The sequence below is a fragment of the Carlito syrichta genome, unplaced genomic scaffold (genome assembly GCF_000164805.1).
Source record: "Carlito syrichta isolate Samal-C Ts95f unplaced genomic scaffold, Tarsius_syrichta-2.0.1 Scaffold164274, whole genome shotgun sequence".
NCBI lineage: Eukaryota > Metazoa > Chordata > Mammalia > Primates > Tarsiidae > Carlito > Carlito syrichta.
Window position 1 is genome coordinate 1,793 of NW_007108370.1, and position 25,103 is coordinate 26,895.

General features: G+C 38.9%; 1 protein-coding gene across 1 annotated transcript in view; it reads right to left on the reverse strand.

The window, feature by feature from the left end:
- Positions 1-2,055: 2,055 nt before the first annotated feature.
- Positions 2,056-25,103, reverse strand: part of LOC103252497 (probable E3 ubiquitin-protein ligase HECTD4) — a 60,774-nt gene continuing 37,726 nt past the window's right edge. The window contains exons 9-20 of the mRNA XM_021709129.1: positions 21,055-21,168; positions 20,191-20,331; positions 13,838-14,070; positions 13,320-13,465; positions 11,801-11,871; positions 11,146-11,251; positions 10,420-10,540; positions 9,622-9,744; positions 7,263-7,387; positions 5,458-5,611; positions 4,830-4,930; positions 2,056-2,269 (exon numbers count right to left, since the gene is read on the reverse strand). Of these exons, the coding sequence (XP_021564804.1) occupies positions 2,056-2,269; positions 4,830-4,930; positions 5,458-5,611; positions 7,263-7,387; positions 9,622-9,744; positions 10,420-10,540; positions 11,146-11,251; positions 11,801-11,871; positions 13,320-13,465; positions 13,838-14,070; positions 20,191-20,331; positions 21,055-21,168 (1,649 nt within the window). The remainder of the gene's footprint in view (positions 2,270-4,829; positions 4,931-5,457; positions 5,612-7,262; positions 7,388-9,621; positions 9,745-10,419; positions 10,541-11,145; positions 11,252-11,800; positions 11,872-13,319; positions 13,466-13,837; positions 14,071-20,190; positions 20,332-21,054; positions 21,169-25,103) is intronic.

Here is a 25,103-nt window from a genome sequence, read left to right on the forward strand (position 1 = left end):
AAGTCATCATGTGTCCTGGTCACCCTGGTACCTCAGTTGACCCTATACACACAAGGGGAATTTGCAACAAAATACACAATAAACAAACCTGCAACACTGATAGTGTCACCCCACCCCCGCCAGAAACGGGCAGTCTTTCTTCCTGTAATCGCAGGAGTCTCTCTTGCCTCTGCTCTGGCAGCAGTAGGCCTAGGCAGTGGGGCTCTAGCATATAGCATTACCTCCTCCCAAGACTTAGCAAATAAACTACAACTTGCATTAGAGGCCTCAGCAACGTCCCTAGCCTCCTTACGACGCCAAATCATCTCGTTAGCCCAGGTCACCTTACAAAATAGGCGAGCCTTAGATCTTCTAACGGCCGACAAGGGAGGTACTTGCCTCTTTCTCAGAGAAGAATGCTGTTATTACACTAACGAGAACTGACCTAGTAGAAGAAAATCTAAACGTCCTCAACCATCTAAATGATGAATTAAAACAGCGCCGCCAACAGCTAGACTCTTCTCCCTTCATCTGGTTGCAACACCCTTTTGTCACCTGGCTGGCCCCACTCCTAGGCCCTGTCATTTTAATTTGCGTTTTTTGTTTAATAGACCCATGTATCTTTAAATTTCTCCAACAACGCTTAATGGAACTCTGAAATCAAAACCTTAACCTCCTATTACTCAATAGTTATCAACCTGTCCCAGTAGAGGAGTCAACACCTTGTCCCTAAACATCACTTTTTTCTTTTAGATATGTTCTCTTCCAGGTTCTCTATCTACCTCCACAGTCTACTCCAAGGCAGCTGGTTACTACCGTCCTCGTGCCCGCTGGAGGAGTGGCCGGAACAAGTCACCATTCTACATCTACAAGGGACCTTTATAGAACTCTCGCCTTCAGAAATTTTCACCTTCAGCGCTTATCTCTGGGCCCTGTTCTGGCTGGTTCTGTGCCCTTCCCCCACCTCACCCCACAACGCCCAAATCCAGCAGGAAGCAGCCAGAAAGAATAACGACGCCCCTCTCCCAAATAAACAGAAAAGGTGGGAATGAAAGGCACAGAGAACAGTCAGAAGGGCGTCTCCCGAGATGGTGCTAAACACTATATGGAACCAAACAAAGACAACAAAAGGCCCTAAGCTCCTGCTTTTCCCACCCCCGCGAAACTTAAACCTATACACAAATATTATCTCCCTATAGGAATACTACCTCATAGCCCCCTCCAATAAAGACCCTAGTACGGCACTGGCCACCCCCTCCCAAACCGATAAATACAGACCTCTCTCGCCATCGCTCTCTCACTCCCCCTTCCCTACCAGGCGGTTAGAGACCTTCTTCCCTCTCTCTGTAGCTGCTGCTCTAATAAATCTCTTGGCCTCAAAGGGTGTTGAGTCTCACTGGCGCCACCGTTCTTCATTACATATCCCAATTCAATTAGCCTTTTCTCATGAGTTCAACATGATGGTTTATAATTCAACAATAAATAGAAAAAAAACAATTCAACCCCTAAAATGTTTCCTTTTATCTATAACTGTTAAACCACCAGGTTGGAAACTACTCTTTCTCAAAATATATGTTGGCCCTGGGGTAACAACAAAGAAGAACAAATATTTTAAAAATATTAACCAGATCCTAGCACATCTGAAACCCTTCTAAAAACCCACCCTTTCCCAAAAGATACATGAGAAGCCCCAAGAACTGGGCAGTGAGACCTTTCTAGATGAATGGACATCACATCTGCAGGAATTTCAAGCACAGAGGGAGGGCAGGGGGTAAGCAGAATGAAAAGGAACATTTCTTTCAACTCAGATCTAAGCATTTGAAAGCTTACAAAATACACTTTCAACATTTCATTAGAACATTGTTCTTAGACCTCAGAGGTGGTATTTCTTTAACTACCTCAATCACACTACCCCCCAAGGCATTATCTTAGGAAAGTTCTCCTTAGAGATATCTGCAGACAGAAATAAGTCAAGAATGGTGACCAGCAGCAAAAAAAAAAAAAAAAAAAAGAAAAAGAAAAAGAAAAAAAGAAGCACCTAAGAATCAACTTATTAGAGGTGGAACCAATAACAACCTAGCCCTTGCTTACTTTGTCATAATCATACTGTGAAGAGCATCTGCTATCAAATCTAAGATACAGGCAGCGAGCTCCTGGGATATGGACAGTTTCTTTAAATTTGTAGTTGTCTCTGACAGGGTGGACCGTTTCCACAGTCTTTCCAGCAGCCCACGGGGCAGGAATCTTTAAACCAGTGAGAAAGCCTGGCTCTTCCTTCTCTTCCAGCATTCTAAAACAGAAAAAGAAAAAGTGATTTAGCTTAGTAGCAAGGAAAGGAAAAACAATGTAAACACAGTAAAATACTAGAGGTTAAGGGAATGCTCTTTAATTTTCCACAAATATGACAACATTGGGGTTGTTAAATGTTTGAATCAATGGTAATCAGAAATATTTTAAAAATTCCTATATTTAAGGTTTTTTTGTTGTTGTTAGACGTTATATTTGTACTTTTTTGTTTCTTATTTTATCTTCTTCCAGGATGTGAAACAGATAAATTTGCATTTTCCCTCTTTTGTCAAGAGGAGGTCCTTTTTTTGTTGGAGTCTCACTCTGTCACCCAGGCTGGAGTGCAGTGGTATGCTTGTAGCCACCACAGCCTTGACCTGCTGGGCTCAGGCAATTCTTCTGCCTTAGCCTTCTAAGTAGCTGGAAATATAGGCATGTGCCACCATGCCCAGCTAATTTATTTTTTTTTTGAGGTTGAGTCTCACTCTGTCACCCATGCTGGAGTGCAGTGGCACGCTCATGGTCAACGCAGCCTCGACCTGCTGGGCTCAGGCGATCCTTCCACCTCAGCTTTCCAAGTAGCTAGAACTATAGGTATGTGCCTCCACACCTGGCTACTTTTTTGATTTATGCTAGAGATGAGGTCTTGCCAAGTTGCCCAGGCTGGTCCCGAACCCCTGGGCTCAGGCAATCCTCTCACCACTGCCTCCCAAAGTACTGGGATTATAGGCATGAGCCACCACACTCAGCAACTATAAAGGATCTTTAAGATTCCCAATTTAGGCTGAGCATGACGGCTCATACCTGTAATACTAGTACTTTGGGAGGCCAAGATGGGAGGACTGCTTGAGCACAGGAGTTTGAGACCAGCTTGGGCAATAGCAAGACCTATCGGTACAAAAAGGCCAAAAACTAGGCCAGGCTTGGTGGCTCACACCTGTAATCCCAGCACTTTGGGAGGCTGAGGTGGGAAGACCACCTGAGGCCAAGAGTTTGAGACCCACCCTGGGTAACATAGTGAGACCATGTCTCTACAAAACATAATAATAAAATAAAATAATTAGCTGGGCGTGGTTGCACATGCCTGTAGATCTAGCTACTCAGGGGGCTGAGGCAAGAGGACTGCATGAGCCCAGGAGTGCAAGGCAACAGTGAGCTGTGATCATGCCACTGTACTCCAGCCTGGACAACAGAGTGAGACACCAACTCAAATTAAAAAAAAAAAGATTCCCCACTTTTCAAATCTCACACAATTATGCTCTGTAAAATTTCCTTTTGTTGCTATTTCCATGCCAATTGTTGAAAATTCCATCACCCTGTGTATCTACTTTTGCTGTTATTTTTACTAAAAAAAAAGTACCCTCAAAGGTTTTCTCATCTACTATAATTGAACTCTCAAGGACTGCAAGGAGGCTGAGACTGTAGAATATAAACTCCAAGGACTTAAACTTAGCTGCCATGGTATTACCTTATTCTTTCAACTCTACAGGTTGAGCTAATAGAGCCGTGCTATTCAATGTGATAGCTACTGGTCACATGGGACCATTTCAATTAAATTAAATTTACATGAAATAAAATTTAAAAATTCAGTTCCGCAGTCACATTAGCTCTATTGCAAATGTTCAGTAATAACCTGTGGCTAAGGCTGACAATACTCGCAGCACAGATACAAGTTTTCATTGCTGCAAAAATCTCAGTTCTCTAAAGAGCACAATGCTCTAGAGAAACCCAGGATATCCTTCCTTTCTGATCAAGTTTTTTAAAAGACAGCTTTAATGAAACCTAATTGACATATAATAAATTGCCCAGATTTAAAGGGTACAACTTGGTAAGTCTGGACATTTGTATACACCTATGAAGTTTCCTTCTTCCTCTTAGTTATCCCTCCATTCCTCCCCACAGGTGACTACTTATCTGCTGCCTGAACTAGAGATTAGTTTAGATTTTCTGGAGTTTTATATAAACAGAATTATAGTATGTGACCTAAGGGGACCTGTTTTCTTTTACTCAGCATTAAGTATTCTGAGATTCACACATGTTGTTGCATATAACAATAGTTCATTCCTTTTGTATGGATACATCACAACTTATTTATCCATTCACCTATTGATAAACATTTGAGTTGTTTCCAGTTTTGGGCTATTCTAACTACAACTGCTATGAACCTTAACGTACAGGTCTTTGTTCAAGCCTGTGCTTTAATTTTCTCTTGTGTAAATACCTAAAAGTGGAATAACTGGGGCATACAGAAGGTGTATGTTTAAATTTTTAAGACACTGTCAAACTGCTTGCCAAAGTCATAATATTTTATTTACATACCTACCATTGGCAGATGAAAATTTCTGGTCAATTTTGAACTAATCTCTTGATCTACGGGGAAATTTATTCTAATCAGTGACCACCAGTCTACAAAGCAATTGCACAGTTATCTAAAATTTTGATCCTGAATTTTTCCCTTTTCCAAGTTAGGTAATCCTTGCTAAAAACCATGTTGTAAAAGGAGAACTAGGCTTTCACCAGAAGAAAACAAGAAAAGGACTCCTACAGGAAGTAGTATCCATTACCTCTCATCAGGGAACAGCCTGCATTTCTGGTCTGATGTACCACATGGGGAACAGCCCACCTCGGCAAAAACTGGACACTGGGTTTTAAGCAGCAAAGCCGTCTGAAACACAAAGCCATCATCATGTCTCATAGTGCTTACTGGCAGTTTTCTGGATGGTATAAGAGCCAAATTTAGAATTCTCACTTGAATCATCTTTTAAAAATCCTAGTTTGCCCTGCTTACTAAGAAATGCTGTGTTACTAAGACCATTTGGCATCATTTTACTTAATGCTGGAATGAAACACGTCATTTATGTTAGTTCCTATTAGCTGGCAAGAACTCAGGAGATGAAATATCATGGTAATTTTAGTAGCATTGTATATTAGCATTTTTACAGTTGATCAGCAATGAACACATACTAAAAGAACGTTTACAGTAAGTAATTTAGTCAAACAAACAAATAAAATGTTTTCTCTTAATATTCTAGTTTATTTTTATGACATGATATTTTTCTTCATTGCATCATCATTTCCCTTAGTCTCTGAAAAACAGGATTATGTTTATTCTGCTCCAGTGAAAGCAAATAGCCATACTGTGAAGTGGGTTGGGCTGAAAAGCAGTTCACTTTGGCACACCAAGGATCATACCTGGCTGGTATAGAGAACCAGTTGCACTAGCTGAGGCATCAGGGCATCGGCCATGATCAGAGTCTGTAAATTTGGATGCATCAGGGAGGTCAGTAACACTGGAAGAAGGTGACCAAGCATAGTAGCCTTAGTAACTTGTTCCAAGCCTTTTAACCTACAAAAGGTTCAAAAACACACAGTCTAAACAAAGTCCAATCATGTCAAGAAGCAGCTAATATATGCATCTCTATCTGACATATTCTCTTAAACTGTATCTCCTTAAACTAGTTAAGCACTTACAGTTACAGCAATTCAGTCCACAAATTTCCTATCTTCTACCACTGAGGGAGAGGGGAAGAACAGAAAGCTATTAATGGATTTCACCTACACCCTGTCATTTTTGCCAAAAAAAAGTTTACAGGTACATTTTCTAGTGCCTTCAAAGCACTTTACAAAAGGGATCTAATATGCCAATGACTACTTTAGGTAGTTACTGCCTGTAAAGTTCCCTTACCTCTGGGGCTGCTGGTTGCAGTGCTGTACCAAAACTGAAAAGGAGGAAGTAAATGACTACCTGCTCACTGCTGTGAAATTCACTCCTGGCCTAGAGAAATTGAGGCTTATCTGGGGCATAGAGTATGCAGATTTTTTTCCCAAATTTTTTTATTGTGGTGAAATAAGCATAGCATAAAGTTTGCCACCTTAGCCATTTTTAAGTGTACATTTCAGTGTTATTAAATAATGCTGTCAACTATCACCACCATCCATCTCCATAACTCTTTTCATCTTGGAAAACCACAACTCTATACCCATTAAGCAATAATTTCCCATTTTATCCTTCCCCCCAGTCCCTGTCAACCACCATTCTACTTTCTGTGTGATTCTGACTAATCTAAAAGTTGACAAATTTTTAACTTGGTTTTAAAATCACATTCTTAATATCCTCATCCACTGCTAGAAGAATTAAGGGATGCTGAAAGAAACGGGTTATATAAATTCCCTAAGGCTACTCAGGATATTATTGTTGGAACCAGAAACAGACCTCATGTCTCCAGACTCTCCCATTAGATTGCACTACATTTTACTAAGTCCCAGTGCTGTGCCTATCTGGATTATATTGTTCTCAGTCCCAACCTCCCATCTGCTATCTGGGAGTAGGCAAGAACCAAGGCCATGGGAACAAGACACGGGTGCTGAAGCAAAAATTACACTGCAAGATTGTTTTAGATCAACATCTCTAACATCCAAATTGTCAAAAAACACAGTATGCAACTCATCTCTAAAAGCAAGCCATGGCAGAAATTATAATGTGAAGGGCTGAGAGAGGTCTTTATTACTGTGAAAGAGAAATGACCTCTAAATAGGTCACTCATGTATACGGAGAAGTAAAATGACAGTAAAATATTCAAATATCACGTCAGTGTCATCTTTTGTGTAGCAGATGACTATATGTATCACTAAGTTGACTTCCTCCTCCTGAAAGTGTGTCTCCTGAGGAAACTAAGTGTGCATGGTGCTGAGCTTGATAATTAAAGGAAAGGTCAATTGGGAGTGATGACAGAAGTACCAAGCATCAGAGATGAGGCTGTCCTAGATCATGGTTGTTGCTACTCCTAGATCATGGCCATGGGCCCAATCTACCTAAAAGCACATTGAAGAGTTACATAGCACTTGGCTTTGAAACACTTGCCATTTCAACCTATTCTCACAAAAATCCCTCTTTGTTAAATGAATCCCTTATATTCTACTCTAAAAAGATTTCACTTTCATAAGCAAATTTTTCTTTCTGAAGGGTAGCAGGTCATGGTCCACAATCCATTTCTCACCTCTGCTCACGGTCTGCTATGTCACTATTTATGAGGGCAGTTGTGACCTGCTGTAGCATTTCCAACACTTCATCACATCCAGTCAGGATTTGAGTGGCAAGAGCCAAAATACTGACTTTTAGCTCCTAGGTGGAAAATATCATAATATTATTTTTTAAGTTCTGTAATAAACATACACTCACAATGACAACATGAAATGATGTATTTAATGATACATTTCCAAATGAAATAATGAGGTGGCCAGAATAAGCCCAAAGCAGCAAATTCTGCTAGCATGGCAAGTAGCAATTTGATTTGGGAGGCCAAGGTCTGGAGTGCTGACAGAAATACGCCGAAAGAAAGTATTTCACAGGGAGCACACTGAGTCCCTAGGAGAAAAGGCCTATCTCTCATCCCATCCAGCACAAGAGAGCTCCTGGTGGCCAGCCCAGAAACTGTCCAGGTGGAAGATTGCCTTGGGTGGTATGAGGATAGCTAAAGAGAAAAACAGAACAGTAAAAGGCGCATGTATAGGTGGTGAATAAAATGAGACAAAAACATAACATTCTGAAACAATACAAGTGACCTTTTACTTCATGTCATAAACCCATTACACTTGAAAACAGGCAAGTTAAAAATTCAATTAAAGTGGCAGTTACAGACTATAAAACATTAAAAATGACTATTGAGAGTTCATGGGCATACAAATACTAAATATGCTAAGAAACACTAGTTAACATTAAGAAATGTTTAGTTAACAGTTATTTTCTATTGAAAAATACAATCAAACTAACTCTTTTAGGTGACATTTATGTGTTTCAAATTTTTCTCCAGAGAAACTGAGCCTATTTGGCCCTTCCTAAGAGTCTTTATATTTCTCATCATGGTTTAATTACTTTAATTAAACTTTAATTTATAAAGTTTAGCCTTCAAATAGAAAAAAAACCTTTTCACTGTTGGAATTTTCTGGGTCTTTTTTAGTATTAAGATTTTTTATAATTAAGAAAAAGGAACTCTGAAGGGGCTAGACAAGCTGAACCCTGTTTTAAGTCATACCAATGACATGACCTACTGACTCTATACCATGTGACAGCAAAGTACCAGGTATTTATACGACCTGTTGCTAGTCCACACAGTAACCTTACAAGGAAAATATTATTGTCTCTTTTTACTGATGAGGAAACTAAGGCAAGAGACGTTAAGTATACAGTATGAAAAACTTAAATTAAAAATCCATCCGAGCACTTTAGGAGTCCAAGGTGGGAGGATCACTTGAGCCCAGGAGTTCAAGACCAGTCTAGGTAACATAGTGAGTCTCTGTCTCTATAAAATATAAAAAAATTAGGCAGGTATGGTGGCACATGTCTGTAGTCCCAGTTACTTGGGAGGATAAGGCAGAAGGATCACCTGAGCCTAGGAGGTCAAGGCCACAGTTATCATGCCACTGTACTCCAGCCTGGGCATCAGAGTGAGACCCCGACTCAAAAAAAAAACAACTCACACATGTCCGCCTGTTTGAAAACTGATTATATAATGTGATAAACTCATAAATATAAACAATCAGATATATGATTTAAATAGTATGTATGCAAAAATGAGTAAGAAAAGGGCAAACTCTAGTGACTTTTATCTTTAACTATGGCCTCCTCAGTTAATTTTTCAGTGCATTTAAATAAACATTTTTAGGAAGAATATAGTTTTTATTGATTTCTCTAATTCTGCCACAGAGATGAAATTCTGAAGAACAATGCAAATAACAGCCTTGAGCATCTGTCAAAATTATAACAGCCATAGCTATAAAAAAAATCTTTGGATTGCTATAAATTGTCATGTGGCAACAAATTATTGAGTTTACACAGAAGCTAATTTAGAAATAATTACAGAAAATGAAATGAACTATAGGTTTAGAAATTAAATTATTCAACACAAAAATTGAAAAACTATCACCTTTTAAAAGTTTTTTGAATCACAGGACTATAAACCATCCAAAAATGTCAAAATTGTTTAAAATGTTATGCTCCCAGATTTATTTATAGATTTATTATATATTTATATATATATATATAACTTTCAGATGCATATGAGATCACTTGTAAGTGCCATATTTTATAGTTCTTAAAAGAAGATGGAAATAAACAAAGGCACAAAAAGATTGACAGGAGCACATGGATGACACGTTATGAGAGTGTCACAAATATGGTGACCACTTTGTGCAATGACATAAAAATCTATGGGATGAGTGGCCTAATATTACCTCTCACAAGAATATAAGTCACAAGGTGAATTCTGACATCATAATACACAGAAATTTAGTCAATTAAGCTGCTTTAAACACTGGGTAGAAAGCATCATTAAAATAAAGCTTGGTGATTACCTGTACCTTCAATGTCTCTCCCTGCAAGGAGTTGTCACTGTCATCATTCTCATCAGGTTTAATCAAAATAGTGTTACTGAGAAGATGATTCTGAACTGCCATCAGATAGCGCAGGCAGGAGGATGCAGCCTTTAATACAAATAAGGGCATTTAAATGATCTAAACCCTACTGAAAGAGCAATCATGTAATCCTCATGTTTTTAAAAGATTTTGACAAAGGAAACAAAAAGTACAGAAGACAAAGTTAGTTTCTCAGGTGACTTATTTCTACACGGCTTTTGATATTATACTTTGACACATTTGCTATAACTTTCTGTCTTCTGTTATGCAATCCTCACTAATCACTCAGAATACTTACTTGAATTTTTGCCTCTTAATAGTTCTTCTTGCCTCCTCCCTCTCACACACATCTCCATTACAGAAGACTACCTAACCCTTAAAAGATCTTTTGGTTCCTATCAGTCTCCATAAAATACTGATGATTTAAAAAACAATGATAAATTAAAAATTAGTAGGGGAAAAAACTCTTACTATATTAAACAAAAACACACAAATTTGGTTAATAATTGCATTGAACAATTAATGCAGGGGGAATAAAGTCTTTGGAAAAAGTGTTCCAAGGGGATTTGGCTAGTTCTACCTTTCCAGGGTAAGTAGTCCATTGACTTACATAAATTATTCTAAGTCTATATTTGTAAAGTGAGTATGCAGGTATGTTTGTATACACACACTTTCTCAACATAGTAAAATGAAAACAGGAATGCTTCATATAATTTTGCTTTCATTGAACACATTTTTACTTACAGGCACAGTTGAAAGGAGCTTTTGAAAATCATCTTTAGAAACAGTTTGGCACTTGGTGACTAAGATACAGGATTCTCGTACAACAATCTTCAGAATGTAGTGTAAAAGTTCATCATTTAGTCTTTAAAATGCAGGAAAAATGTAACAATAAAATATTGATGGATTACAAAAGGATAAATGTTATACAATTGGTACAAGATGACAAACAGAAGATACAAAATTAATTGGATCTACAAGTAAATTTATCTTCGTAATGATTCTAACAACTAGGTATATTATCTAAATCAAACATATAGAAACGAAATAGCACCCAAACACCTAGTCAAATTATTTTATAAATAACATAGAAAACTAACATGCTCCCAACCCTCACCAGTTCTAACACACATACTCAGTCTCTCACAGACCAGCAATTTGGATCACACCCTGAACAAAGACCTCTGAACCAAGATCTCTTAGATATGTTCCATCCATTATTTCTGCTAAGGACCCTTTTGCCAGGCCCAAGTTACTTTACTGATAAAACTGAAATGTGCTATTATCAGTTCTGAGGGCAACTGACGTAGAATTTACTATCTTTCAACAAGTTCATGCTTCAAGTTTAACATGTTAATGATCATATTTACTATAACAGGAGACTGAAGTTGATCAAACACATTAAATGTCAGTTAATGCTTAGAAGAACACAAAGAAAAGGCTAGGAATGAATAATCTAACTGGTGTCACCTGTAATGATCATCCTCATCACTGCCAAATCGATTGTTTTGAAGCTGTTCAGCTAAGTTGGTTAGGATCACATCCCGCAGTTGGGAGAGGCCACTGTTTCTCTCTCCTACCACAGAACAAAGTTTCATAAACAATCCCATTAATGACACTTGGAAAACTGATGCCATAAATAAAAGGTCAAAAATCCAGGGGCACCAAGCATATGGACTTATACAAACAACAGTACAAAAACTACATCACAACCAATCAGAATTTTTAAAGCCAGCATCCTGATCAAAGTATAATTATCCTCTTATATCATAAAGTGTGATTTCTAATTCCATAAATTAAGGCTAATTTTAAATACAGACTGTGTTTAACACAGTGCCTTTTGTTGTTGTTGTTTAGTCTAACTTAAAAAGTTAGATTCTAACTATTTAAAATCATTTATTAAACATCTATAGTCATATACATTATGCTATACAGTGAAGACAGAAAGAGGTTTATAAAACTTAAAGATATATAAGCATGGAGTGTTAGCAGATATGCAGATACATTTTTAAAATATGTTGACTAACAGATATGAAGAAAGAAGTATTAACTATCTTAACATTCAGTGGTTTCCTTAGGGACAAAAAAAGCATGGTTTCAAGGATGATTAAAGGATAATTCTCACCTTCTGTTAAGACCAGCTTGAGTAAGTTATTGATTTCAGTTTCTCCTGGGTACAAGATATTTAAACCAGAGCTGAAATGACAGAAAAGTCAAAAAGTTTTTAAGCAAATGTTCTAGAAAATCCAAACTCTAAATATTTAAGTATTTATTGTTATTAAAGATGCCAATTTGAATACAGAAAACTCTGAAGTAAGTTTTATCATTAAAAAGGCCTTTGAACCTAAACTCACTTTCATGATCCAGTCCAATCACTTCCCTGACAAATGATATCCCTCTCCTCCCCCCTCCTCTGAATTACTAAAATGATAACTTATTTGGGGCTAGATGTAGAACTGGTGATGAAAAGTGAAAGTAGTCAAGTTTCTATAAGCAGATTGTACCCCAAAAAAGTAACTTAAGAAAGGGAATTTCTAATTCTCAGCTTTTCCAAAGGGCAGGAAGAACAATATTGCGAACAGCATCAGAATTTGTTTCTTTTCTTTTGTAGAGATGGGAGTCTCACTATGTTGCCCAGGCTGGTCTTGAACTCCTGGTCTCAAGCAATCATCTTACTTCAGCCTCCCAAAGTGCTGGGATTATAGGTGTGAGCCACCATACTCGGCCTTCTTTTATTTTTAATTGAGGTTGGACATACAACCAAGTGCACATATTTAAAGCATACAAATTGGTAAGTATGACATATGTATACATCTCTAAAACCATCACCATAATCAAGATAGTGAATATACCCACCTACCCCCAGAAGTTTCCTCACAGCACTATATTTTAATCATTGCCTTAATGCCCAACAGAAAAAGATCCAAAGAATAATCTATTGTAGAAGCATAAACAATTCTCTGTTATCTGTGCTCACCCTGCATACCAACCATTCAGTTCTCTCTGGCCACTAAATTATACTTGGTCATATTAAGGTTATGTTCCTGAATAAAAGTTCACCAAACTGCAAAGAAAATCAATTAACGATAAATAGAATATGCCCTATAAATTCTGCCCTCTTGTCTGACAAGGTTGTAAGCTGATTGATAAAGGATTACACTGTTGAGTTCTTACTCTGAATCAGGCCTTACTTTAGGAAAATCTCACAGACCCATAAAACAGGTGCTGCTTTTACGACTATCCTGCAGCTAAGGAACTGGAAGCCTCAAATCAGAGTCACAGTTAGTAGTGGCAAAGACTAGAACCCAGGTCTGCCTGATGCCAAAGCCTGTTTCTTAACAATCCCACCACACTGTCTCCAAATGGAAAGAATATTAGCTTGCACACAATCACAATATTCACTTCAAGATTTTGTTTTGTTTTGTTTTAAGAACCAAAATAAAGAAATACTGGTGCATCTTTGGCTTTAGTCCTTTGATGGTAGGGTCACAAGCCCCTCTCCAATTAAATTATCCCCAATGCAGGAAGTCCTGCCCATGGAATACAGTAAGACACATCTATGCTACCAGCTTGCAAAGAAGATTACAAAGCCTCATAGGAGAATCACTTTGCAGACAGCACTATGAAAATCATCTGCTATTTACCTGATGGCAAGGCAGACTTCCTTCTGAATTTCAGGGCAAATTTGATCTTTTGGTGCCATCAACAACTGCCAAAGAAGCAGTCCCGACCGTCGAATGATGTCTCGATTCCTTTCAGTTTGTGGGCTGAAGAAAAATTTAAACACCACCTACAGAAACATAAGGAGCATATCTAAAAATGATAATGCTACTGGGGATAAAATTATTCCTATGAAGAAAGTACTTGGTGGATATTCTATGAATAAATAATCAGGTGGATTTTTAAAACTACAATCTTCTCTATTGTGTAATGGTATCATTATAGTAAATATTTTGCATATATTAATTGCAGTGAGCTACATATAGCAATACTCCATTAACTGCAGAGCAATGAACATGATAGTTCTAATTACAGAATTACAAGGTGGTAAGGTGCAAAACAGGAAAGTCAACAAATTTTTCTTCTGGTTGAAGGCGGTTGAAGCCAAGGTTTGTGTTTCTTTTTATCTACCACCTTATTTATATCAAAACAGTGTAATTACCTGAAAGACAACGAGAACGCAGCGTATAATACAAGTATCTCCATTAACCATGGCCTTCTCCATAATATCACAAATACTGCTTAGATGATGTGCTTCAATCGGATGCTGCTTGCCCAAGACACTTGTGATTGGAAGATTGGGGTTGGTAGCAAGAAGATTGAGTTGGTGTATGCACATCGCACCAACGTGGTGCAATAATTGGTTTATAACCTCATTTGTGGTTATAGCCTCTTCTAGAAGACAAAAAGAAAACTCAATGAGGAAATATGTCTCTACGTAGTCCCCGAGGAACAGACCTCTGACTTACAAAAGGCGCATGTACACAACAAAAGAGCACCTTGGCTACAACCTCTTTCACTGCTGCTGAAGAAACTGTCTCCCTCAGCTGGGCTTGGTGGCTCAGCCTGTAATCCCGCGCCTTTGGGAGGCTAAGGTGAGTGGACTGCCTGAGCCCGCGCATTCTAGACCCGCCTGGGCAGCGAGACCTCATCTCTACAATAAATCAAAAAATCAGCCGGGCGCATGCCTGTAATTCCGGCTACTCGGAAGGCTGAGGCAGAAGGATCGCCGAAGCCCAGCAGGTTGAGGCTGCGGTGGCCGGGAGCGGCCATTGCACTCCAGTCTGGGCGACAGAGTGAGACTCCAACTCAAAAAAAAAAAAAAAAGAAAGAAAAAGAAACTGTCTCCCTCCTTCTGCAGATGCTGAGCTGAAACACTTGGGGGCCAGGTGCAGTGGCTCAAGCCTGTAATCCCAGCACTTTGGGAGACCGAGGCGAGAGAAGTGCCTGAGCCTATGGGTTCAAGATCATCCTGGGCAACATGGTGAGACCTCGTCTCTACAGTGAATCAAAAAATTAGCCAGGTATAGTAGCACACGCCTGTAATTCTGGCTACTTGGAAGGCTGAGGCAGGAGGATCTCGGGAGCCCAGCAGGTCGATGCTGGGGTGGTCGTGAGCATGCCACTGCACCCAGCCTGGGAGACGGAGTGAGACTCCAACAACAACAAAAAAAGAAAACACTTGGGAGTTCATGTGTTTAGATCATAAGTAGCTGCCACTTACTGGACTCTTTCTGTATGCTGAACGATAGGGTAAATGCTTTACATACATTAATCTACAACATGGCTATAAACTTACACTATTTCAGCCCTGTTTTGTAGAGCAGTAAACTAAGAGACAGAGAGGTTAAGTAACTTTCCCTAAGTTACGCAGCTAAGAAGTGGTAGAGCTGGGGTTTGAATTCAGGTCATCTCAGCCCATGGCCCATGCTAGTTATTCTATAATGGTTATTCTAGTAAAATCTATCTTCTATGGCTGCTCTATAGTAGAATCCGTCCATCAATATCTCCTCCCACAGTACCTTAACATTTTAATCTCACTTAGTTATCACAGCCTAGACATCCATCAATTAAACTTGTAAGGGTTGACAAGCATCCTCTTAAATAATAATAAACATTTCATGGATGGCTATAGATATTCAGGGAACAGAGGAAAAAATAATCTAAATGGCCAAAGTACAAAAAAAGATTGTTTGGCCGGGCTTGGTGGCTCAGCCTGTAATCCAGCCTAGATAACTTGACAAGACCTCGTCTCTACAATAAATCAAAAATTAGCTGGGCATGGCAGTGCATGCCTGTGTTTCCAGCTACTTGGAAGGCTGAGGCGGAAGGATTGCAGGAGCCCACCAGGTCAACACTGGAGTGGCCATGAGTGTGCCACTGCACTCCAGCCTAGGCGACGGAATGAGACTCCAACTGAAAAAAAAAAAAAAAAAAGATTGCTTTTCCCCCCATAAAACCAGTTGAAATGAACTGCCTAAAAGAAATGGGAAAATAGATCATCTTGAAGAAGGAGGACTGAGTTGGGGGTCCTTAGAGCTATAGAAGGATTGTGGGCACTGGGAACGATGAGGACAGGACTCAAGGAAAACCAAAGAGAACATGGACTTGGCCAAAATGAAACTTTTTTATTGTGTATTAATCCTAGGGTCAGAATGGGTTCCACTCTTTTCTGTGCTTTGTGAATCTTTAGTCTTTTTTTTTTTGAGTTGGAGTCTCACTCTGGAGTGCAGTGGCACACTCACAGCTATCGCAACCTCAACCTGCTGGGCTCAGGAGATCCCTTTTGCCTCAGCCTCCCAAGTAGCTGGTCCTACAGCTACATGGTGTGCCACCATGCCTGGCTAATTTTTTGATTTATTGTATAGATGAAGTCTTGTTATGTTGCCCAGACTGGTCTTGAACTCCTGGCCTCAGGCAATCCTCTTGCCTTGGCCTCCCAAAGCACTAGGATTATAGGTGTCAGCCACTGTGTCCAGTGGTGTCTTTAGACTTGACAGTAGAATTCAGGTAAGTCCTGCTCATCTCCACCAAAAACTTTTTGAAAGCCAACTTTGGAACCTACTGAAATAAATGACGGCTTTGATTTTGTGTTCTACATAGATGGGGAGCTAGTGAAGATATCTGAGCAGAGGAAGGACATATCTGACTACTTAGGCTATAAGACTCCTTGACTGCTGAATGGAGACAAGCTGGAGTGGAGGAGGACAACTATAGGGGAAGAAAGACCTTTGAGCTGATACAATAATCCAGGTGAAGACAATGATGGCTCAGTCTAGAGTTGTAGCAGCATGGCTGGTGGGAAATTATTAGATTTGGCATATATTTTGAAGGTAGGAGCCGACAGGATTTGTTGATATCCATTTGAATGTGGGTTGTGAGAGAGAGAGAGATAGTCAAAGATAATTCAAATATTTCAATCCAGTCATATGAAAGAATGGGGATTCATATACTGAAATATAGAGGACTCAGTAGGTACAGATTTGGAGAGGAAGAGAAATATAAAGTTTGTTTTTGACATGTTAAGTTGAAAATGCCAATTAGATAAGCAAGTGAAGGTGAATACATAGTCTAGAGTTCAGGTAAGAGGCTTAGGAGTCACTAATATATAACTGACTATCTTCTTTTTGCTGGTTCTTTCTCTAGTTTTATCAAGATATAATTTCCATACCAAATAACTCATCCAGTCTAAGTGGACAATTCAGTAATTTTTAGTAAGTTTATACAAAAATCAAAATTAAGAATGAAAGCAGAGAAATTACTACTAACCCTACAGATATTAAAATAATTATAAAGAAATACTATGAGCAACTTTACATCAACAAATAAGCAAATCTAGATAAAATGCACACATTTCCAGAAAGGCACAAGTTACCAAAACTAACTCAAGAAGAAATAGAAAACAAGAGTAGATAGTTGCATAGCCTTAAAGTACCACTCTTCCCCCAAAATTTACTAATTACTGATGAGTAACATATATACAAATTCTCTGATACTCTTCCTTCCAGGAAATGGAGTTTAATTCCCCTTCCCTTGAGTGTGGTATAGATTTAATGACTTACTTCTACAAAACAGAATAAGGAAAGGGAAAACTGGTAACTTTGTAGTGGAAGAATCTTGTAGACATAATTTAAACCAAGTGATCAATTTTAATATCACTAGTAATAAGTCTTGTTGATATTGTGTATCCTGGAATATGATATAATGTGAAGGGGATATCACCTCTGTCGTGTTCTTCCCCAAAATCCATAACCTCAGTTTAATCATGAGAAAACATCAAATGAACCCAAAAGGAAGTACATTCTAAGATGCCTCACCAGTATTCCTTAAAAGTGTCTTTTTTTGTTCTTCAGATAGCATAGCTCTATCAATCTACATCCTAAATTTAATGATTATTTCTCCTACCATCTCAAAACTGCTGTTAAAACATTCTTAATGAATTTTTCTTTTCAGTTATCACACTCTTCAAATCCAGAATTTCCATTTGGTTCATTTAAAAAAATAATTGCTGGCTGGGCGTGGTGGCTCAAGCCTGTAATTCCAGCACTTTGGGAGGCTGAGGCGAGAAGATTGACTAAGCTCAGGGGTTTGAGACTAGTCTGGTAAACTTGGTGAGACCTTGTCTCTACAATAAATCAAAAAATTAGCCAGGTGTTGTAGCACATGTCTATAGTTCCAGTTACTTGGAAGGCTGAGGCAGAAGGATCGCCCGAGCCCAGCAGGTTGAGGCTGCGGTAGCCACTGCACTCCATCCTGGACAACAGAATGAGACTCCAACTCAAAAAAAAAAAATTGCTTTACTGAAATTCTCTTATTTGTTTAATCATAGTCTTTGTACTTTCCTTTAATTTGTAAAACTTAGATTCCTTTCACCCTTTAAATATGTTTATAATGACTGCTTTAAGTGTTTATTTGACTTTACAATCATTAGTCTAACATTTGAGTTTCCCCTACTTTATATGGTTACTGATTTCTTTGCTCAGTTCTTTATTTATTTTTTCTTTTATTTTTATTATTCTTGTTTTTATTTTTAAGCCTGGCTTCCTTGGGGTCACCCCTCCCTATATTCCTTACTGGTTGTCAACCAATGATTAGTCAGAGGTTGTACTCTAACAAATTGAGCCAGTAACACTTTCACCCTGGACAGATTTGTGTGTTTTGGGGGAAGCACATCAAAGTTCAGGCAGTTTTAAACTCTGATTTTTACTTTCTGTTGGGCCCTCTCACATCTTTGCATACGTAGGCAGGCTCATGTTTACTCAGAGATGTGTGAACAGCCAGGGCTCTCTCAGGTCTCTTCTGTGCAGGTAGGTGTATGAGGAGCTTACCAAGGTCACCGAAAGCTTTGTTACTCTCCACATCTCACTACTAAACTTCTAGCTATTGCTGGTCCGCTGCTTGCCCTAACCAAGCTCTCAGGCCAGCTGAGTCACTGGTCTGTTTTTTTTAGTTGGAGTCTCACTCTTTTGCCCAGGCTGGAGGGCAGTGGCATAATCCCGGCCACCGCAGCCTTCATCTGCTGGGCTCAGGCGATCAAGCTTGAGGTGGGTAATAGGAGCAGTCCCAGCCAAGAACACCACAGACTTCTACTGTCCTACCCAAAGTTCATTGTTTTTTAAATTAATAGCCACTCTCAATTTGGTGTATGCCTTGGCCAATTTCTAGAGCCTAGAAATAGTTGTTTTGATAATTTTCTGTTCTAGTGTTGCTTTATGGGGAGAAGACTTGTTGAGTGATTAATTCCTTCAAACTAATATAGTTGATTTGAAAGTCACAAGATTTTAAGTTAATATTTACTTAATATTAAGAATGTTCATATTAGTATTAAGAAATTTGGTGTATGCCTTGGCCAATTTCTAGAGCCTAGAAATAGTTGTTTTGATAATTTTCTGTTCTAGTGTTGCTTTATGGGGAGAAGACTTGTTGAGTGATTAATTCCTTCAAACTAATATAGTTGACTTGAAAGTCACAAGATTTTAAGTTAATATTTACTTAATATTAAGAATGTTCATATTAGTATTAAGAAATACAAAGGTCAGCCAGGCTCGGTGGCTCAGCCTTAATCCTGCGCCTTTGGGAGGCTGAGGTGAGTGGATTGCCTGAGCCCGTGGGTTCGAGACCTGTCTGGGCAACTTGGCGAGACCTCATCTCTACAATAAATCAAAAATTAGCCGAGTGTGGTAGCACATCTGTAGTTCCAGCTACTTGGAAGGCTGAAGTGGAAGGATCGGTGGAGTCCAGCAGATCGAGGCTGCGGTGGCCGGGAGCGGCCACTGCACTCCAGTCTGGGCGACAGAGTGAGACTCCAACTCAAAAAAAAAAAGAAATACAAAGGTCCTTTATTGGTAACTATATCTAACTATAAGTCTGTGTATAAGTAAGTCATTATTAATGCAAAACATTATAACAGTATATAACCCCATACCAAATACAAATAATCAAATTTTACATCAAAGTTTTGAAAATTTCAAGAGGGACATACCAAGCTTCCTTTAAAAAAGTCTATGGACAACCTCAAAAGCTCTATTTACGGCTGGGTGCAGTGGCTCAAGCCTGTAATCCCAGCACTTTGGGAGGCGGAGGCAAGAGGATTGCCTGAGCTCAGGGGTTTGAGACCAGTCTGAGCAACATAACAAGACCTCATCTCCACAATAAATCAAAAAATTAGCCAGGTGTTGATTTGAGCTACCTGGAAGGCTGAGGTGGAAGGATCACCAGAGCCCAGCAGGTCAAGGCTGTAGTGGCCATGAGCAGCATGCCACTGCACTCCAGCCTGGGTGACAAGAGTGAGACTCTGACTCAAAAAAAAAAAAGCCCTATTTACCTACTTATTTACTTAATCATAAACTTATCTTTCAGGGTTACAAATAACAAAAGATTTTAGGTTTCTAAGTTTAAAAAGGGAAGCTGGTAACACATTTTGGTGTTGGTCTATGTTCCCACCTACTAACGCTGCTGTATTCGCCCATATTTGGGGGGAGAATCTCTTCCTGAAAGACCACAAGTGTACCTCACCTTTGGGCTCAGTGATAATGTGGCTGACTCCAAGTCTCTGGCAGACATAATGGAAGGCTTGATTCCCAGGATTACACCACTGATCAATATAGTCATTTGAGCACGTCCACAGCATATTGTTCACTGTATCATAACAGGCACCTGCAAAAAAAGCACACTTTATTCAACTGTCATGTCATCATCTGCCTTGAATACATATTTCTCACAAGCACTGGTAAAAAATGGAAGGGCAAGGATTCTCTCTATTGTTGACAATCTACATCTCCATTCCAATAGATTCACTTGGCAAAGCACTAGATTGGGGCTCAACAAGGAGCCAGAATTTAATTTTTAATTTTGTTTAACTCCTACGTGAGAAGGAATAAGTCTCACAGAATAGACAGTTTTCAGTAACTGATTTATATGGGACCCACTTTCAAAAAGGATTTAAGTGGTTTATGTTAAAAACCCAGGTATAATAGGACCAATTAACATCAACACACTATAAAAGGCCCTAGTAACTGAGCCCAAAACTTAGACATAAGCTTCCTACCAGCCAGGGCAAAGAGAATATTATATAATGTTCATTTTCAAACAATAACAAGCATAACAATTCCTCACAGGAAATAAAACTTTTAATGGCATGAACTCTGAGGATTTATTATAGCATCATCACACAACCTAATGGACAGTATCTTTAATAGCAGTTTATTCAGAGGAATCTTACATATGGCAATTTCTTATATTGATTTCCAAAATTAAACAGTATAAAAACTTTCTTTCTTTTCAAGGAAACTAAAATGTCACAGAGAATTGGCAAGATTTTCAAGAGAAATCTGCTGAAAGTTTAAATTTTCCAAGGAAACGTGTGCATTTATTTCTTACCCAATCCTGGTACAAGAGCACCACGCCCCAGTGAGCTTCCAGCAGCATCTATGAGATCTGCACGACTCGTAAACTGACCGTCCGAAATATTATAGACCAAGCTGGAGGCTAGGACTTTGGAAACAAACATTAAGCTGTTTAATGAGCCTGAAGATTACTTTTCAAAGTTTAAATGTTAGCCTCTTACAAGACTTTTATAAAAATTACACCCGTTTGTTGTTGTTATACATTGGTGGTAACAATGAGGAGATGGAGAATACACACATAAGACCACAGAAAGAAAACTGACATTTGGCCAGGAGCTGTGGCTCACACCTGTAATCCCAGTACTTTGAGAGATGGAGGCAGGAGGATCTTTTAAGCCCAGGAGTTCAAGACCAACCTAGGCAACATAGCAACACTTCATCCCTACAAAAAGTAAGAAAAAAATTAGCCAGGCATGGTGGAGTGCACCTGTAGTCTTAGCTACTTGAGAGGTTGAGGTGGAAGGATTGCCTGAGCCCAGTAGGTCGAGACTGTGGTGAGCAGTGATTGTGCCACTGTACTTCAGCCTGGGCAACAGAATGAGACCCCCAACTCAAAAAAAAAAAGAAAGACAAGAAAAGAAAAAAAACCTGTCACTAAAACACCAAAATATCTTCTTAAATTTAATATTCGGTCATATTCCTGAAAGTGTTTTTAAAATGAGAACTTTTACATGAAGGGATTTTTGATATAGACTATCAAAAAAAGGGCAACTGCAAGAGGTAGGATTATTAACAAAAAAAGTAACAATGTTTACAAGAAACACTTTACTAGTCGGTGCTCAATAAAGTCTAGAGTACACTCAAACACAGCTCAGCGGCTATCCTTTGAAATATTGGCTCTAAAACTTGGAGAAACCTTGGCCTTTCCCCTTAACACACAACAGTGCGTTTCAATTCTGAGTTTGAATCCCAGCTCTACTGCTTCTGGGCAGTCCTGGGAAAGTTACTGAACCTCTCGGTTTCCTCATTTGTAAAGTGGAGATAATAAAAGTACCCAATGGAATTATTGTGAAGATTAAATGAGCTAAAATACATCAAGGATCTGCACCAACATATATGTAATAGCTGCTATCACTGATATTATTTTCTTCCCCACTTTCAAATATACAATTCTAGCATTGTCTCCCGGTTTGTTGTTCTTATTCCCATCACCCTAGTATTCCAGATCCTCATCATACCTGACTTGAGTTACACTATTACTCCTTCTTTTCTATTTTCTATTTTCTACTATTCCATTCTGCACATCAACCAAGTGATCTTCTCAAAATCTTTTTCATGGTATTTACTACATGTGTCTTGACCACTTATATGAATAATACCCATTTTTCACTGCTTAAACTGAACACCTCATGAAGCCTCTCCTTTCCACCCCACCCCACAGTAAGCCTTTCTTTCTTGGGTTCTGCAACCTGCACATCTGGTCTACAGGGGCATAGCAAGGGTGCAGCACAGTCTATCATTTTCTCATCTCACACATCTACATTGTTTCTCCCAACTGGGTTATGAGCCCCTAAAGGCAAGTACTAATTCACTACTGACTGAGCAGCCTCCACAGTGACCCACATGGAACAGGACACACAAGGAATTTAAGCATTTACTGATTTGTTGGACTAAACTAAAAATCACTGTATAAGCTATCTCCTCATGAAAGAATGGCACCACGAAGGCCCACTTTAATCAAATGGGGTCAATTTCAATTAAGTGCAAAAGCCATACCAAGGAGACTAATAAAAAAGTCTAATAAGACTAATGGTCAATAAAAAGACAGATAACTCAATTTTAAAATGACCAAAAGATTTGAATAAATATTCCTCCAAAGAAAATAGCCAATAAGTACATGAAAAGATGTTTAGCATCATTAGTCATTATGAAAATGCAAATCAAAATCATTTCATATCCACAAGTATGGTCACAGCAAAAAAGTGGAATACAACAAATGTTGCTAAGGACATGGAGAAATTAGACCCATCATACACCAATGATGAGAAGGTAAAATGGTGCAGCCCCTTTGGAAGACAGTTTAGCAGTCTCTCCAAAGGATGAACACACAGTTACCACATGACCCAGCAATTCTACTCCTGTGTATACACCCAAGAGAAATGAAAACAATGCTCCCACAAAAACTTACACACTAATGCTTTGAAGCAGCATTATTTCAAGTAGCCAAAAATGTAGAAACAACTCAAATGTCCCTCAAGACTGATGAATGGATACACAAAATGGAGTATTACCCATACAACGAAATATGATTCAACCATAAAAATGAAGTACTGAGTCATGCTACAATATAGATGAACCGTGAAAACATTATGTTAAGTAAAAAAAAGCCAGTCACAAAAGGTCATATACTGTATAATTCCATTTATAAGAAAAGTCAGAATAGCTAAATCCATAAAGACAGAAAATATATTGGTGGATGCCAGGAGTTGGGGGTAGGAAGAATGACCACTAATGGGTATGGAGTTTCTTTTTGAGGTGCTAGATAGATAGACAGTGGTAATGATTGCACAACTCTGTAAACGTACTAAATGTCATGAGAATTGTATTTTAAAGGGGTGAATTCAGGACGAGCACAGTGGCTCATGCCTGAATCCCAGCACTTGGGGAGGCCGAGGAGAGAGGACTGCTTGAGCCCAAGAGTTCGAGACCAACCTGGGCAACAGAGTGAGACCTTGTCTCTACAAAAAAAATTTGTTAAAAATTAGACAGGCATGGTGGTGTACACTTATAGTCCCAGATACTCAGGAAGCTGAGGTGGAAGGATTGTGTGAGCCCAGGAGGTCGAAGTTGTGGTTGCTGTGATTGTGCCACTGCACTCTAGCCTGGGAGACAGAGTGAGATTCAGACTCAAAAAAAAAAAAAAAAAAAAGGGTGATGGTGGTGAATTTTATAGCATGTAAGTTATATCTCAAAGCTGTTATTTTAAAAAGAGACTAATGGTAAACGTGCATGATTTACTCTGCCCTGGGAGCTAAAGGGGACATTCCGGTCACATGTACTGTCAGAGAAAACAAGCTGCTGAGAAAGTCCAACTAGCTGAGTATGGTGGCTCATGCCTATAATCTCAGCACTTTGGGAGGCTGAGACCAAGAGTATTGCCTGAGCTCAGGGTTTCGAGAACAGCCTGGGCAACTTGGTGAGACCTCATCTCTATAATAAATCAAAAAATTAGCCAGGTTTGGTGGTGTGAGGCTGTAGTTTCAGCTATTTGGAAGGCTGAGGTGAAAGGATCGCCTAAGTTCAGTAAGTCAAAGGTGTGGTAGCTGTGATTGTGTCACTGTACTCCAGTCTGGACAACAAAGTAAGACTCAGATGAAAGAAAGGAAGAAAGGGGGAGAAGGGAAGGGAAGGGAAGAGAAGGGGAGAAAGGGAAGAAAGGGAAAAAGGGAAGAAAGGAAAAAAGTAAGTCCAACCAATTTGATTCTAAAGGCAAAAGTTTGGAGTTATTATGAATTTTAATTTCCAAGCTTATGCAACTACTTGAAATGGCCTAAAGTTTAAGCTGATATTGGATAAATAATTTTGTTTTAACTGCTGAGTTCAAATGTATATCTGCAAGCTTTGTTTAGAACAAGAAGTGCTTTTTTAATATCTAAATATGAAATATTCTTTAATGGAATTACCTTAAGAAAATTATTTTAAGAAAACAGTATATAAAATACTGGGAAATAAAAATAAGTAAACGTATTTTAAAACATTTTAATATCATGTGCCTAAAAAAAAAAAGAATACAAAAACAAAACCAAAAACTGCTACCAGATATAAAAGGAACATTTTGTGGTGGGTGTTGTGTGTGCGTTTGTGTGTGTGTGTGTGTGTGTGTGTGTGTGTGTGTGTGTGTGTGTGTGTGTATTTTAGAGACACTCTAACATATTTTATGATCATCAAACAATGGTGTGAGACGCTATTATCCTTTTATTTTTTTTATTATTTCTTTTGAGTTGGAGTCTTACTCTGTTGCCCAGACTGGAGTGCAGTGGCTGCTCCCGGCCACCGCAGCCTCGACCTGCTGGGCTCTGGAAT